Source organism: Poecilia reticulata, chromosome 7, assembly GCF_904066995.2.
Source record: "Poecilia reticulata chromosome 7, P_reticulata-male-v2, whole genome shotgun sequence".
Taxonomy (NCBI): domain Eukaryota; kingdom Metazoa; phylum Chordata; class Actinopteri; order Cyprinodontiformes; family Poeciliidae; genus Poecilia; species Poecilia reticulata.
Window position 1 is genome coordinate 31,594,863 of NC_088836.1, and position 18,319 is coordinate 31,613,181.

Genomic DNA, 18,319 nt, shown 5'->3' on the forward strand with positions numbered 1-18,319 from the left:
TAGTTTTACTGGTACTTTTACTGGTACTTTTACTGGGAGTTCTACTGGTAGTTTTACTGGTAGTTTTACTGGGAGTTTTACTGGTAGTTTTACTGGTAGTTTTACTGGTACTTTTACTGGTAGCTTTACTGGTAGTTTTACTGGTACTTTTACTGGTAGCTTTACTGGTAGTTTTACTGGTACTTTTACTGGTAGCTTTACTGGTAGCTTTACTAGTACTTTTACTGTTACTTTTACTGGGAGTTCTACTGGTAGTTTTACTGGTAGTTTTACTGGTAGTTTTACTGGTAGTTTTACTGGTAGTTTTACTGGTAGTTTTACTGGTAGTTTTACTGGTAATTTTACTGGAGTTTTACTGGTAGTTTTACTGGAGTTTTACTGGTAGTTTTACTGGTAGTTTTACTGGAGTTTTACTGGTAGTTTTACTGGTAGTTTTACTGGTAGTTTTACTGGAGTTCCCGCCTCTGCCTAAATCTATTTTCTACTGTATCTTTTAGCTACAATCGTTTTAATATCACTGGTTTGAACCTCCAGCTGCTCTGCCAAGTCATCGTTTCATGCACCGCTGCGTTTGTAGGTCTTGGCAAAGTTTAACACGGGTCAGTTATACAAGAACAACCAAAGTTTCTGTTCCACCTCTTTAATTTCTGGGTGAGTTTTGGGCTCTTTTTAACTTCTGCTAACACATGAAAAGCGAGTTGCAGGTTCGTGGGAGAGCACATAAAAACGTCTTTCTCCATCTCTCGGTTTTTCTCCCACCTGTTCCCCACATTCCTCCCAGCGACTGACCCGTGTCCTCCAATCAGACGGGCTTTACGCTCCCTGTTACCGGCAGGTTTTCAAGTCCTGAGGGCACCAAAAAAAAAAACAAGAATATTCAGTTTAAGTGTGGATTTGACCCCAGGAGGAGTACAAATGAAAATGTGCTGCTGAACTGAGATTTTTCTCCTAGATTAGGATTAATCAGCAGAGGTTGGGGAATCTTGCAGGAACTTGTTTTAAGCCTCAGGGAACTTTTATTTCCAAAGTGCTCAAGCTGTTTATAGAAACTTTAAAATTTATGCCTGTGCCTTAAATAAAGTCAAACAAGTTTCTGAATTAGCAGAATAGTGTGAATGTAGGATCAGCTAGATGACAGTAACTGACAGGAATAATCTCTCATTTAAAGCTTTTTCCCTAATCTTTCTCTGATTTGTCTGCGTTTGTTATTTTACAACAATTTGCCAAATTAGATTTGATTCTTTTGATTTGAGTAAGAAATACCAAAAATGCTGAACATCTGGTGAATTTCTTAAAAGCAAAAGTTTATCTGCTCCCTTGAAACTAGACAATTGTTTTGGTTTTAATTCAGAAATTCAACTTTATCCAGCTGATTTAACAAGAAACAAGTCGTGTAAACATCGTTTTTTAACTTCTGATTGCTCATTAATCTTCAGTTGTGAGTTCTTATAACTTAATACTTTAATTTAAGCCAAATAATTATTTCACATCATTCAAGAAAACTGTTCGAATTGCTTATTTTAATTGCAAGAATTTAAATTCTTGATTCAATTTGCGTAAATGCATTTCATTAAACATCACATTGAGTTCAGAAATATTTAACTTAAGCAGTTTAATAAAACATTTTTATTTATTTTGAACAGACAAAAAGTAAAAACAAAAAAAAAATAAAGCAAATATTTTTGCAAATTAACGGTTACCTTACAAAGAATAAAAACACAGGAGGGATACAAAAACAAGCCGCTAAGCATCCTGGGAAATAATTCCCACTCCTGCCTTTTTCTTTCTGTTTTTTTAAGTGCAAAGTTAAAAACCCTCATTTGTTCTCTTGGAGTTTTTAACACAACTTACTACTGAAACTTTAAGTTCAAAATCTAAAACCTGCAAGATTTCTTTAGACAGAAGTTAAAAGATGTGACTCAAATGTTTTACAGTGTAAGTCCGACTCGCCAGGAATTTCATTGAGAAAAACACGAAACAGAAGAAATCAATCAAATTTTATTTGTATAGCACATTCCAGCAGCAAGGCATTTCTAAGTGCTTTACATAATTAAAATAAAAACAGCATGTGACATTAAATAAACGGTGAGAAAGAGAGAGATTTAAATGTCGTTTAACTGGGATTCTAACCCTCAGGGACTTTAGTCAAAAACACCGTTTGACAAGGACTCCAACCTCTAGGTTTTTAGTTGAAACTCCGTCAACTGGGACTCTAAACCCCGTAGAACTTTAGTTAAACGTCGTTTAACTGGGATTCTAACCCTCAGGGACTTTAGTCAAAAACACAGTTTGACAAGGACTGCAACCTCTAGGTTTTTAGTTGAAACTCCGTCAACTGGGACTCTAAACCCCGTAGAACTTTAGTTAAACGTCGGTTAACTGGGATTCTAACCCTCAGGGACTTTAGTCAAAAACACCGTTTAAAAAGGACTCCAACCTCTAGGATTTTAGTTGAAACTCCGTCAACTGGGACTCTAAACCCCGTAGAACTTTAGTTAAACGTCGTTTAACTGGGATTCTAACCCTCAGGGACTTTAGTCAAAAACACCGTTTGACAAGGACTCCAACCTCTAGGTTTTTAGTTGAAACTCCGTCAACTGGGACTCTAAACCCCGTAGAACTTTAGTTGAACGTCGTTTAACTGGGATTCTAACCCTCAGGGACTTTAGTCAAAAACACCGTTTGACAAGGACTCCAACCTCTAGGTTTTTAGTTGAACGCAGTAGAACTTTAGTTAAACGTTGTTTAACTGGGATGTTTTCCGGGGGGCTTTACATCATTAAAACGTCGAAAAGAAAGAAAAAGAAATTAAAAACATTGAAGACATAAAAACATGGAAGACATCAAAACCAGCACTCTAACCCTAATTTAGCCATAAGCAACTCTAACCAGGTGGGTTTTAAGTTGAGATTTAAAGGCTCTCAGTGTTTCAGCGGTTTTACAGTTTTCTAGAAGTTTGTTCCAGATCTGTGTTGCATAGAAACTGAATGCTGCTTCTCCTCGTTTGGTTCTGGTTCTGGGGATGCAGAGCAAAACCAGAAGATCTGAGGGGTCTAGACGGTTGGTACAGTAATAACAGATCTTTAAGGTATTGTGGTGCTAAACCGTTCAATGATTTATAAACTAACATCAGTATTTTAAAGTCTATTTTAAAGTCTGTTCTTTAAAATACTGATGACTGATGAAAATGACTTTTATCCTGACTGACCTGCAGTGACGTCATGTTTTTACTCCAGTTTCTTCAGGTTCAAACTTGTCATCTCTAAAAATCCCGCCAGGCTAATCGCTACGATAGCTGATGGATTAGTAAATAATCAGGAGGATTATGGAGGAAAATAGATGAACTGTTTGAAGTAAAGGCTTTGACTAAGTGCATAAAATGGTTTTCTACATTTAGTCTTGAAAATAAGACATTAATGGTTCATTGTTGAAGGTAAATTTCTTTGGTGCAGCTCAGAAATGAATAGAACAGGTGGATTCATCTCTGAAGCTCGAATTAAAGTCTCTACTTTGACAACAGCTGTGAAAACACATTTTTCCAACATACAAAATGATCATTTTGCCTTTGCTGATGCTTGAAGAAGAACACATTATGCACTTCATTTTCATTTTGTATCCATAAAATAAACTTTTCATGATTTGAAATCCTCCAGAGGATTTTATGTTTTAACTAGACCCTTCAGGAAGTTGTGATTAAGAAAACGTGAATGATGCCAAGTTTTATATCCACCTTGGCTCCTCTAAGGACTAACTTCCTAATGACCCTCCATGTCGGCCATCTTAGGGGCAGTACTGTGACATCTGCAGCCAGCAGGACAGCGACCGAGCGCATCCCATCACCAACGCCATCGATGGGACGGAGAGATGGTGGCAGAGCCCCCCTCTGTCCCGCAGCACCGAATACAACGAGGTCAACGTTACGCTGGATCTGGGACAGGTAGGATTCACAAAAAACCCCTAAAAATACGAGAATTTTAAACCCTGGCCTTCATCAGGACATCCCTGTCCTTAAATGTCCTCTGTTTTTCTTTACTTTTGATGTCTTTCTTCGGGTCTGGCCTGGTTTCTCAGTTTAACCCTGTTGGCCTGATGTAGCGTCACAGCGTTGACCTTTTTCTGCTCCCTAAGTCTTAAATATATAAAAGAAAAGGGATGCAATGCTTTTCTACTAATTCTAAACACTACTACAACTAGATAAGGTCAGAGAAAAGTTTTAATTAAGAAAAAATTTATGAGGGAAAGGGAAGTAGGTCAGAGATATACTAGCTTATTTTTAAAAGGTTTTATGGGCTCTAGTGGCCTTTATTTGATAGTTAGTTGACAGGAAAGTGAGAAATGAGAGGAGGAGAAAACATGCGGCAAAGGTCGCCAGGCCGGGAATCAAACCTGCGACGGCCACATCAAGGACTGAGGCCTCCATGTGTGGACTGTGCTTAACCCCTGCGCCACCACAGCACACCCAGAGATATGCTAGCTTGACTTTGACAACCGTAACATGTCAGCTAAAAAAAATGAATTTGGCGTCAGAAACACCGACTCTGACAGGTCATCAGTAGAGCAGCTTGTTAAAAATTATCTAATCAACCACCCCTGTGTTAGCTTAGCTAATAGCAGCTGTAGCTAATCAGCTACAGTGATCGCTTAGTAAAAACAAAATAAACATCAAGCCTATAAAAGGTAAAACCATAACAGAATGCTCTGTTCTTTGCGTGGGAAATGTTTCAGTGGTTTTTTTTATGTTAAATCCAGAAACATTAGTGGTGTTTTTGTCCGTTGCTATGGCAGCGGGTCTGTGTGTAGCGTAGCCGACTCAGAATGAGAAAAAAGAAGATTACAAGTGGTCTGGAGTTATTTTCAAACGGTTTTTCTGCGTTATTTTTCCCTTTGCTGTGGCACTCTGCACTGAGTTAATTATGCCTTCATATTTCATTTAGTTAATGGAGTTGTTCTATCTCGGCGGCGCCTCTGTGGACGGCATGAGAAAGAAAAGCCTTTTTGTCCCCCAGCATGTAAACAACAACATGAAAGGGCTCCTTATCTAAACAGATAAACTTGAGCTGTTCAGATCAGTTACAACTATGATTTTTAAGTAAGCGACCGTTGGAAAACATGAAGAATGAGAAAGCACAACGTCCTTGTAAACCATTGCAAAATATTCAACAAGAAAACAAGTTTTTAACACTTTAAATTTTTGTCCAATATTTATGGCTGCAGCAAAATGTTGTGCGCATCTCTTGAATATATTGTAGAGCTGAAACAATTAGAGGTTTAGCGCGCTAGCGTTAGCTTGTGCTAAATAGGCTAACATATTGGTGTTGCGCTTTAGCGTTGGCAGAACTAAAGTTTATGATCCATGTTTTAGCGTTAGCAGAACTAAAGCGTATGATTAGTGCTTTAGCAGAACTAAAGCTTATGATTAGTGCTTTAGCAGAACTAAAGTTTATAATTAGTGCTTTAGCAGAACTAAAGTTTACGATTAGTGCTTTAGCAGAACTAAAGTTTATGATTAGTGCTTTAGCAGAACTAAAGTTTATGATTAGTGCTTTAGCAGAACTAAAGTTTATGATTAGTGCTTTAGCAGAACTAAAGTTTACAATTAGTGCTTTAGCAGAACTAAAGCTTATGATTAGTGCTTTAGCATTAGCAGAACTAAAGTTTATGATTAGTGCTTTAGAGTAAGCAGATGTAACTTTTTAATTAGTGTAGCGCACAACTTACAGATCACCTTGTTATTGCTTAGCAGCTTATCTGCATATAAATCAAAAATATTTCTGTGTTTGAACAGTTTTATTACTTACCAAGGACGGATTTCAGCTTATCTTCCTGATGCCTCTCCCAGCTCATCGGTGCTGCAACTCGGCTGAATGAAATGAGTCAGAGAAATACGCTCCCACACTTTCGTAGCATGTATTTTCACAGTTTAGCGCTCATCCGGTACTCCTCTCTAACCTTCTTTTTCTTTTTTGGAGTCTCTTGAACCTCTTGATGCTGCTGAATGCAGCTCTTTGGTTCTCGTGCTCGAGTGCCTTCCACATGTGTGTAAATCTGTGATCTTGTGTCTGCAGTAAGTGTGATTTGTGTGATTGTTTCACAGTGCTGTGCACAGACATGTTTGAAAGATTTTGGGAATGAATAGCGCTGATATTTCCAGAGAACTTTGAACCTAATGAGGCTGTTTTTTTTTTTTCCCAGAGGGACCTGAATTGAGCTCGTCTCATTATTCAATGAATGGCTGCTTCAAACTGAAAGGAGAAACTTAAACTGGTATCATTTGGGTTTCTGCTCTGTCTGGTCAAACAAATAATAATTAAACATGAATCAATCAAGCTGGGAATGTTTTGGTAGTGAACTATGAACACGAATAGGTTCAGTTTTATTCTGTTTGAACCTGAGAGGTTCACCATAATTTGTTACACCTTCTTGCTACTTGAGTAAAATTTTTTGGATTCTCTACCCTCCTCTGGTGAACCCACTCCAAAATCAGGAAATGGACTAGAGCGCAAGGCATTCTGGGTAAAACCAAAACAAACATGTTAGCCTAGCGCTAGCTGGAGAAATTAATCGTGGTCTTTCAGAAAAGACAAAAGAGAAATCACTAAATCTGACACCACTGCATTTTTGTTTATGTTTCGTGAAGAAGGAAGTTGCGCTCAGTGTTGTCAGAGGTTTTTGAGTTGTTTCCTTCAGTTGTCCTTGTTGCAGCGCCCCCTCAGGCCAGGAGGGGAACTGGAATTGTTGCAATTTTGGTCCCAAATTAAACCCAATCTACCGGACTATCAGGTGTGAAAACACTCTCAGGCATGTTTTTGGTCATTGCTAAGTAAAGTTTTTAAACCTTAGAAATGTGAGCTCTTCTAAGCCGGCTTGTTGCGGCCGATTGAAATGTTTGTACATCAGAACGGAGCGCTACCCTGCAAGAGCAGCTTAGCTGAGACAACAGGCACAGTGGGGGGGAGCCTCTGCAGTCACCCGGTTACGGTTTTATCCTGAAAGAATGTAGGTGGGTAAAGGCCGGGGTTGGAGTTTGAGTCAGTGACACGGTGCTGACGACCCGCCTCCAACTAAATGAAAGAGAAAGAGGGAGAGATAGGAATTTAAGTCAACGTGTCCCAACCTGCAGACAGGACGGTTTGCCCCCCGACCGACTCCCCTGGTCTCAGCCTCTCTGCAGTCAGATTCACAGATGGAGCTGTGGAAATGTCAAATTCAACAGATTTCCTCTGCTGCTTTTTAGTTACGTTTCCACAGGATTCTCACGTGTGTCTTTATCTGGTGAAGTTTAGATGAAAACGGGAAAGTCCAGCAACTAAGTCAAGCAGAAATGTTCATTTTTTTAGCTGCAGATGCATGTCTTTTCACATTGTTGCATCTTAGACAATAAAAAGTTTATTTTTCTTATTTAGAAAGGACATATTTGTTTATTTACATGTTTTTGCCCCTTTCTGATCATTTGTAAATAAAAAGTTGGGTGGTTAAATAAAACAATTGCAGCTAATTGATAATACCGATTACTAAGAATAATTGTCAGTTGCAGCTTCACTTTATTTAATTCCTTTTTAAGGTTTGCTGTCTTACGTTCATTGTCCTGCAGTTTGATGTGGAATGTGGGAGGAGGATTTGAGAAGAGCGAAATGACTCATTTATTCCTCATTTAAGCGAGAATCAGATTGTTTTCATCGCATGCCCAGGTGTGATTGCTTCATTCCACAGGCGTGTGGTAGTGGAAGAAGTGTTGTCACAGGAAAAGGGGGAGGAGAGGAACGGAGGGAACCAAAATCTACCTGGAGGAGGAGAGGTGAAGCAAAAAGTGAGCGAAGCAACCAGGAAGGGGAGGAGAGGAAGGAGGGATGAAACATGGAGGGGAAACAGACTTGAGGCAGAAAGAACAGGGGATGCTTGTCTGTTTCAGAACACTATAATTAGAGCGCAGTGTGTGTGTGTGTGTGTGTGTGTGTGTGTGTGTGTGTGTGTGTGTGTGTGTGTGTGTGTGTGTGTGTGTGTGTGTAAAAACAACCTGGTTTCTTGTAATCCGATCTGTCAGCAGTTTTCAGCCTGAAGCCCTCATCGCTGCGTTTTCCTATCGGTTTTATTTATCTACTTCATGACTTTCATATTTTTCAGTTTTAGCCATATTACAGATTAAATCCATTTTTATTGTATTCTTAAACACTTAAAGTTGTTTTCTAATTGTTTGCGGTATTTTTATCAACTGAATATTTTTGATTGGCCTCCAAACAAACCTGGATGTTCTGGTGAGATTTGGGAGCATTGCTTTCTGCCAGCGGTTTTATTTAGAGGTTTCATTGTAAAGGGGAATACTGCAAGTGCAGTCTACACTTATTGTTCTTACTTGTAAAATTAATTCAATTTAAAATTATGCAATATTATGCATTGGTTTAAACTTTAAAATCCCCATAAAATGTACCTGTATTGTTGGAAAATGTGAAATAGTTTATGGGGTTGGAACACTTTTGCAAGTTTTCTTGTTGTTTTTGTCCGACCCACATTGCAGTGCTAATATAACTTCATTGTTTGCTATAAAGGATAATTTCCTTCATCCCTGACTGAATTCATCCTGCTCCTGATTGTGTTTTATTGTGTAACTGATCCTTTAATTGGCACGGTGCAGCTCTGAGCCTCAGGGAGGAGGATAGCATGAAGCTTCCAGATCTGGGAAATCCCAGAGGTTCTTTTTACATCTTACCTGCAGCTTAAAGCTTGAGCTTTCTAAAGATTCAACTTTAATATCAAGGGATGACTGATGGCTCAGCTAAACAGGTTTCTAGGGTTTTCTTTACCTCCATGATATTGTCACAATGATAAATATCCTACCTGAGAGCGAAGCAAGAAACCATGGATTTGTTACTTTAACACTCGAATATTTTAATTCTTTGCTAAGAGGAAGTGAATAAATAATCCATGGGTCCAATATTCTGCAGAAAGAGTTTAAAGAATTTTTTGTTTTTGAGATTTTGGAGCAAAACTGAAACATTTCTTACATCTTCATCTCACTTTTTCACACTGCACTGAGAAACAGTCCAAACCCTTTGAGCAACCTGTTCCCCTCCTGGCCTGTGGGGGCGCTGCACCAAAAACCACTGAAGAAAACAACACTAAACACTGAATAAGTCACGGAACACAACTTCCTTCTTCTCAAAATGGAAACAAAATGGTTCTAGTTGAGACCAAAACACCAGACAGAAGCAGACGTTTCTGAACCAGAATAATCTCTGCTCCATTTTCACCAGCATTCAGACGAATCCTGTAACAAATGACGACAAAGTGATGCTAAAACTGAAACTCTGCTGTTTTGTTTTGCCTCTGACCCGTCGCTCTGTTAGAGCGTGAGACTTCGAAATGCTCATTGAACGATCTCACGTCAGTTTTTTTTTATCTACGTTCTTAATATATTCAATCTTCTGATCTTTTTCTTCCTTCTCATGTCAGTCGTAACTGTCAGGACACAAAGACTCTTCTGTGCGCAGCCTGAGAGGGAACGGATCGGGATAAAAGCTGATCACCATGAAGCACATTTCTCTTCATTCCCAATTCTCGCTGCATACAACTGGAGCTCATTTTTGGGCTTCTTCTGGCCTTTTTTTGGCTGGTTTTCAGAACGCTGGGGGCCAAATCAGATCCAGCCTTTCTTCTAAAACTAGTTAATGTGTTCCTGGAAAAGCACTTAACTCATTAAAACATAAGCTATGGGTTATAAAACGCCAGATGGAGCAAACCTTTGAAAAAATCACACCACTGATTCTCAACTCTGAACCCTGACGGGACTGAAAAACCCTAAACTAGATAAACACGGCAAAAAAACAAAAATCTTACCAAGTAGTTTTGATCTGATTTCTAGTGCAAATGCCTTCGTTTCGTCCTATTTCAAGCGTACTGACTTAAAAGTAACTTTTAATGAGAAATAGGGGCTAATTTTAAGTCAATAATCCCTTAATATTGATGAAAAAGTACTTGTTTCTTACTTGTGCTTAGTTGATGCTACTTACTTGATGTACACAATCAAGTAACTGTTTTTAAAATTCTGTATGTATCAAATGTGACTTTAGAGTAATTGACCTCCTAATTTGGCGCCTCTGTCTCTTTAAAAAGGCCTCCTCTTTCTGATGCTCCGCCTCCAGGAAGTCATCCCATCATGGCTGCTCTGTTAACCCTTTAACAACTTTTTTACCATCGTTTTACTGGGAAGTAGTTCCTATAAAGAGCTCAACAGTTCCACCAGGTGTTTGCTAATTGCTGCTGGCTAGTCTGAAGGAGTTCAAAGGTGTTTTGGACAGCCGAATGGTTGCCATGGAGATTAAATAATTTCTCAAACGTGCATGAAATAATCAAAGCAACACTCCATGTTTGTTTTTGATGAGGGAATAACTCTATAACATGACTTAAAGCTGAAAAAAGTAAATTTTTCTGAGTACCGGCCCTTTAAAAGTGTCCATTAATCTCCATCAGAGCATTTGAGCTCATCCGTTTCTGCTCCTGTGACTTCATCCCTCAAAACAAGAGCAGCCAGAAGGAGGAAAAGTTTCCAACACGCCGGTTGCAGGTGGACAGGTTGAGACGCCTCCCTCCACCAGGCAGCGTGACCCCTGACCCCTGACCCTCCATTCAGCTCGCTGCCTTTGTCCTGCCGTGTTTGCCCGCCCTCACCAGCGCTCCCAGCCTCTCCCAGTGACTTAGCATCCAGAATGCTTCTCAATGGGCCCTTTATGGCTCCATTGTGCCGCCGAGTGTGTTTGACTCATTCACAAAGTCTGCAGAGAACAAACATGGAAGAAAGTTGTGAATGGGAAGTGAAGTGTTTGGGATACTCTGCAGTCATAACGAGAGAGGAAATTAATTAAAAATCAGATTAGATCAGTTCACCAGAATGCTCAACTCTTTATTTGTTCTCCCTAAATTGGATTTCCTCTCCTTTGTTGCTGAAGGAGAAACAGAAGAGGAAGAGTTTCTTCTTCTTCTTCTTTCTTCTTCTTCTTTCTTCTTCTTCTTGTTCTTCTACTTTTTCTTCTTTTTCTTCATCTTCTTTTTCTTCTTCAGGTTTCCATGAACTAGGCAGCAGGACTTTGGTTCTGCTGTGATGACCAAACTGAGAAAAAAGAGAAAAACAATAAGTCATGGAAATGATTGAGCTGCTTTTAATTTATCATGAGATTAAATGATTTATTGTTTATTACTTATATCACTTGAAAATGGTCTCAAAGTAAAGTAATATTATCGTTTATCGCGATAACTACAGCAGCCTGTCAGTTATCACGACAGGTGACAATTATAACTGTTTTCCTTAACAAACTGAATTATTTCAGGTCAGAAGGTTTTGATGAATCTAAACGATTATCAAGCTGCAGACAGAACAACATGTCTGGTTCTGTGCCCTTCCTTAAGGACACAGAACTTTACTTCCTGCTTGGACCGGACCAGAACCAGAATAGCCTGCCGTTGCTGTCTGGCAGCTCGCGCACAATGAGTTCATTTTGATAGGAGAACTGAGTCAGAACTGTTTGCTCTGAGCGCGAAGGCCGACTGAATTTTTTACACTTATTTTTAGTTCTTCCTTTTAATGAGTCGGGTTTATTTGGATTCCTGTCCTCAGAAATGGTCCAGTTAAGATTAGAGGGAAAGTAACAAAATGTACAAAAGTAAAATGTTTATGACTTATTATTATTCAGATTTTTGGTCTCCATGGTGACTCCATTGAGTCAGTACTCAAATAAATCCATCCATCCATCCATCCATCCATCCATCCATCCATCCATCCATCCATCCATCCATCCATCCATCCATCCGTTTGTCTCTCCATCCATCCATCCATCCATCCATCCATCCATCCATCCATCCATCCATCCATCCATCCATCCATCCATCCATCCATCCATCCATCCATCCATCCATCCGTTTGTCTCTCCATCCATCCATCCATCCATCCATCCATCCATCCGTTTGTCTTTCCATCCATCCATCCATCCGTTTGTTTCTCCATCCATCCATTTGTCTCTCCATCCATCCATCCATCCATCCGTTTGTCTATCCATCCATCCATCCATCCATTTGTCTCTCCATCCATCCATCCATCCATCCATCCGTTTGTCTTTCCATCCATCCATCCATCCATCCATCCATCCATCCATCCATCCATCCATCCATCCGTTTGTCTTTCCATCCATCCATCCATCCATCCATCCATCCATCCATCCATCCATCCATCCGTTTGTCTCTCCATCCATCCATCCGTTTGTCTCTCCATCCATCCATCCATCCATCCATCCATCCATCCATCCATCCATCCGTTTGTCTTTCCATCCATCCATCCATCCATCCATCCATCCATCCATCCATCCATCCATCCATCCATCCATCCATCCATCCATCCATCCATCCATCCATCCATCCATCCATCCATCCATCCGTTTGTCTCTCCATCCATCCATCCATCCATCCATCCATCCATCCATCCATCCATCCATCCGTTTGTTCTCCATCCATCCATCCATCCATCCATCCATCCATCCATCCATCCATCCATCCGTTTGTCTCTCCATCCATCCATCCATCCATCCATCCATCCATCCATCCATTTGTCTCTCCATCCATCCATCCATCCATCCATCCATCCATCCATCCATCCATCCATCCATCCATCCGTTTGTCTCTCCATCCATCCATCCATCCATCCATCCATCCATCCATTTGTCTCTCCATCCATCCATCCATCCATCCACCTGTCTGTCCATATTTTCATGTTACTGGATCAAAACGTCACTCATCTCTGCTGCACCTCATCAGCTTTAGGATCAGATCTGATCAGTGATCCACTAAATCGTCTCACAAACCGTTTCTATAAACTTGGTCTGAGCTTCACATTAAATTCAGTTTTAAATGTGAAATTAGATCAAATTTAGGATTGTTGTTAATGAGGAAACGAAGGCCGGCAGGCGGCTGATGAAATGCTGTGTAAGGAGGCCAAAGAGGAAACTCTGAGGGACAAAAGGAGACGTTTGCCCTTCTTAATGTGACGGTAAATATTGGCTTCAGTCGGGTCAGCGGCAGCAGCTTGTTTGAGTTTCTCCTCTTTCCTAAGAAGCTCAGGAATGAAAGACGTGGGGGAGGAGAGGAAGACTTCAGAGGAAGGAGGAGGGCCGGACGTTCAGTCCTTTACATTAAGCTTTATGCACATTTTACGGACCAGAATTACACAGAAAGGATTCAAACTTTTCACACTTGCTGCATTTCTGCAGAGATGGGTTACATTTACTTGAGTCACGTAAAAGTACAAAGTATTTCTGCTACGTTGTACTTTTTATTTTTACTTGAGTAAATTTGTTATGAAGTATTTCTGTTCTTACTTGAGTCAAATGTCTGGAACATGTTTAAACCAAAAATTCACCAAACTGCAGACACACACCTGCAGTTTCTGTGAAAGTTTCGTGTTTTTTATTGAAAGAAACTGATGATGTCATTTTAAAATATTAAACGATTGATCATTTGATCAGTTCCTAAGTACTTGAGTCGACTTCTTACCAAATACTTTTTTATTCTTACATGAGTATAATTTTTGGATACTCTGCCAAACGCCAAGCAGACCAGAGAGCGCTCCAAAAGCAAGAACTGGACTACAGCGCAGAGCATTCTGGGTAAATGCAACCAAAACAAACGTGTTAGCCTTGCGCTAGCTGGAGAAATGTTTGTGGTCTTTTAGTAAAAACTAAAGGGGAATCGCTAAAATCTGATGCTGCTCTATTTTTGTTTTCATTTTGTGAAGAAGGAAGTTTCCGTCATTGCCTTCTTCAGAGGTTTTTGTGTTGTTTCCTTCAGTGGTTCTTGCTGCAGCGCCCCCACAGGCAAGGAGGGGAACAAGCTGCTCAAAAAGTTTCATCAAGATGTAGAACATTTTAAAGGTTGAACAGCTGGTTTTAAAAGTTAACCTGGATGTTGAACTGCCTTTTAAATGCCATGTCCAGGTGATAAAATCACTGAGGCAGTGTGAATCTCCATTATTATTAGGACACTGGCAGCTGTTTGCTTGACCTCGTGACCCTGCGGCCTTCGGCATGCTCTCGGTTTGTCTGCTGTTGAGGCAGATGGAGATAAAGACGTTTTTTCCTGACAGACTGTAATAGAGCTGCTGAGGAAACCCAGCTGATGCTGCCTGGAGGAGCCGTTTCATACTGAAACCAACAGCTGGGAAGCCTCAGCGTTCGCTGAGGCTGAAACACATTCTGGACATAGCTGGCATGGAACCGGCCGTCTCTGTCTGCCTGAAGAATAGACGTAACAAATGCTAATATTTAAATGACTGAGTGGCCATGAAGTCATTTTTACTAAAAGTTTTTCCTACAGAGAACCTTCTGAAAGCTGCTGGGAGAAAATGTATTTGACCTTACTCTTCAACTTCTTTAGAAACAATGTTTGCATCTGTTGAGAAGAATTCCCAGAAATGTTAATATTCCTGGTCATGAAAACACAAAGCACAGAACATTTTCCAAAAACAACCTTCGTTTCTTTCTGGTTTCTGGTTGTTCAGCAGGATATTGCCCAAAATGATCGTCGTGATGATGATCGTTTGCAGTAAACTGGTAAATCCTGGTTTCCCCCTGTGTATTATAAGCCTGGCGGGCCTCCAGGCTTTACTTTCTTTATAATCTGTGCTTCCATCACCCTATTAGCGTTAGCATTTTGGAAACTAACAAGCTTTAGAGACAGATCACTCCTGGTCGTAGCGGAACAAGAAGCTGAGGTTTTCCAAATGTTTTTACAAATTAAGGTCAGAGAAGAAGAACGAAGGGAAAGGGACAGAAAGGGAGGATAGAAGGAGAAGGAAGGGAGTTTTCCTCTGCCATGACCTGGACTTCCTCCATCTCTCTGATCCACGGCTCCTCTGAGGAGCTTCGCTGATGCCTCATTATGACAGACAGCTGGGGCATTTTCCATAATTACTCTGAATTTGGGAGAAGGATGAGCGATAAGGAGGAGGAAAGGGAGAGCAGGCTGTCCCGAGGAACAGACGTTACCAAATTGGGACATGAGGCATTAGGGCAAAGACGTACGCTCATTACTGTGATTTCTTATTATAATTTTTTTACATACATTTTAATAATAAAATGATTTCACCTCCTATTGATCCCACCATGTTAACATGGAGACGCTGAAGATCAAATGGCATAAAAGGTCAAGGAATTTAAAACATTAGTTTTGATAAATTCATAGCATAACTTTTAACAAATATGTTTTTGTTTTTTTCTTTCTTGCACACAGAAGCCCTGAAGCTGAGCCTTTATGTGTTTCTGGTAGCCCCGTAAATCTGATGCGCAAATCAGCAAACAGCTTCTCTTGGCCTGCTTCTCGTTAATTTTTGCTTCTGAAGCCGATCTGATTGGATGCTGGAAAAGACTATTGTTATGTTCAAGTTGTGCTAAAAGATTTTTGGTGAGTTCCACCTTTGTTAAATTTATAAACAAAGGCAGAGTATAGTTTTACGGCAAATTATTAGGACCAAGCTACGAAAAAAAAGGGTTTGTACGTAAGTAAAGTTGTAGTTTTGTGAGAAAGAAGTTGGAATATTATCACAATATTACATAATATTAATGGTAATATTACAAATTTATTATTGTAACTTTAAGACTTTATTCTCGTAATTTAGTTTTTATTTTTCATGAAAAGTCCCAGAAGCTGGTGAAAGACAGAACGCATCAGGAACCAAACATGATTTTCAGTTTTCAGACTCTGCAGGCAGAAATCACCAGAACTGTCCAGAATAACGAGCTTCGGACCTGCAGCCCCTCCACCTCCGTCCTGCTGGGCTCCGATAAGGAGCGTCTGGGAAGACGAGTCCATCGCCGTTTCCACGATGGGAGCCGTCTGTCTTATCTGCTCTCCTCCTCTTACAAACATCTGCTTCTCTTTTCTAACCTTGGCCTTCCTGTTGCTGTGTGGCTCTTATCGGGGCTGGAAGGTGCCCAATCCCATTTCTATAATATCAATCATATTATCATGGAAAGCACAAAGATTATTAGTAGAAAATGACATCAGGAAATTAAAGCGCATGAATTTAGACAGATTTGTAATTTATTATTCTCATTTTTAAGCAGGCAAGAGCCAACACATTTGTTGATTACAAACGTGCTTTTTAAATCAGACTTTTTAATTATTTTTAAACTCCACATCTTGCACTTTTTTTTGCTTCCATTTGGGTTTCTACTGCTTCTAAAAAAAAAAAAAACACCACCTTTTTGGCAACAAGTTAGTGTTTTTTGGTGTCTGACAAATGAGCCATTCCAAAAACCTCCGGAATGTAACGTTACCTAGCAACCCCAGTGGAACTCCGCCTGTTGCCTAGCAACGAAAGCTGAGTTCCAGCACGTTTTCTGTCTCAAATTATTTCTAGACATCCACGGGAACTGGGTAATTTTTCTCAAATACGTCGAGCATTTTTCAATAACTGCATTACAGAAATTATGTTTTTAATTGTATTAGGAAATTGGTATCAGGCAGAAAAAGCCAGATTGGTGCAACACTTAGCTAAGTTCACCTTGTAGAAAAGATATTTCTCCTGAAAAGCTAGTTTTTTTCTTCTTCTTCTTTCTCCAGGGATATGTTGGCATTTTCAACTTTGTGACATTACTGGAATGCAAACAGCACATTGCCATGTCTTCACCCAGCTTCTCTTTTCCTGCCAGAACTTGCTGAAGATGGCATGATTGCTTCAAAGATTTTAACACTACAGACTGTCATGAGGGTTGAAGGGGGAGGCAGAAGCAGTCATCTTTACATTTGAAGGCATGTTTTAGAGGCGCTGAGCTCATCGGCTGAGCGTGTACGGACCAGCTGTGCTGTGGACGTATAGGTGTAGCGGCGCAGCCTGCGTCTGTACATCTGCTGCCTCTGGGGATTCAAATCCCACCTGGAAAACAGTCCGGGTCCAACATGAAGGGGGTGCTTTAAGAAAATGTGGAAGCTGTCATTAGTTACAGCTTGGTCTTCCTAATCCTTTCATTTAGATATTTGTAAGTAGCAAACAACTCTAAATTGTTGGGGGGGTTTTGTGTGGGGAAAAAAACATATGAATCTGTTTTTAAGGATGTTTTCACATCTGATACTTTGATAGATTTGGCTCAATTTACAACATTTGTTACATTTTCTGTTTCAAATTAATCAAACCCTTTGAGCAACCTGTTCCCTTCCTCACCTGTGGGGGCGCTGCACTAAGAACCACTGAAGGAAACGACAAAAAAAAACTGTTTACATTTCTTCAGGAAAAGTCATATTTTAGCGGTTATAGGTTTTCTCTTTTGTCTTTGACTAAAACCCACGAGGCATTTCTCCCGCTAGCGTTCGACTACCATGTTTGTTTTGCTGTTATTTACCCAGAATGCCCTGCGCTGTAATCTACTTCCTGCTTTTGGAGCAGTTTCCGGCCCGCTTGGCATTCACATATGCATTCAAAACGCACCAGAGTTCACTTAAACCGAACCGAGACAGAGGTTTGTAGAAAGACCTTTTTTTTTTTTTGCGCTGTTTGTGAAAAATGAATGGGTGAAAATGTCAGAAGAGAATGGAGAAACTGTTTTAAGATAATAATAAAACATCAGTGACTCAGTTAAGCACTACAGTGGACTTCCGCCTTCATTTCTGCAGATGAACACTCCAAAATATTTGCAGAAAATTTGCTTGTTTGTGGATTTAAAAAAAAATAAAATGCAGCTTGGAAAGCAGAGCTAGGAGCAATTTTCCCTGCTGCTGATTGGCTAACTGTAGATGCTAGCTTCTGCGCTAGTTCCAAGATGGTTTCTGCTGTGCGTATTGGGATACATCAATGCATTTTTTTTCACTTCTGATACCGATATCTGAGATTTAGTATCGGCCGATACGGATCTGATACAGAAAGGCAAGCTGGGTTGAACCAATAATTTCACAAACTTGGAAAAACAACACAACTTTAATTTGTTCACTCAGTGCAAGTAGGAGTATAACAGCACATGCAGATTAACTAATAAAGAAAACAAAAAAATAAACAGAAGTAAGCCTTTCATCTGGTTCAGAAAGAGAAATTAGGAATTATAAATAATAAAGCTTAATGTCTCTCAGAGCACAAAGCACAGAATCCGACTGAATAGACCTGAATGGCACATTGTCACTGATACCTGTTCTAGAATTTCTTTCAATATTGGGACCGATACAGATATTAGTATCGGATTGGTACATCTCTAGTGTGTATTGATGCACATAAAGGTGTTTTTGGTGTTATTAAAATAGATGGTTATAGCCGTTTTTTAGCGGGGATCTCCACCCTGCCAGTCTGTGTGGTTAGAGC

The 18,319-nt window shown here is 40.0% G+C and overlaps 1 protein-coding gene across 2 annotated transcripts in view; it reads left to right on the top strand.

Moving 5' to 3' along the window:
• The window catches only part of lama5 (laminin, alpha 5), a 96,622-nt gene that overhangs the window by 3,115 nt on the left and 75,188 nt on the right, over positions 1 to 18,319 (top strand). For both annotated transcript variants that reach the window (XM_017309445.2, XM_081609330.1), the window contains exon 2: positions 3,785 to 3,937. In XM_017309445.2, the coding sequence (XP_017164934.2) occupies positions 3,785 to 3,937 (153 nt within the window). The remainder of the gene's footprint in view (positions 1 to 3,784; positions 3,938 to 18,319) is intronic.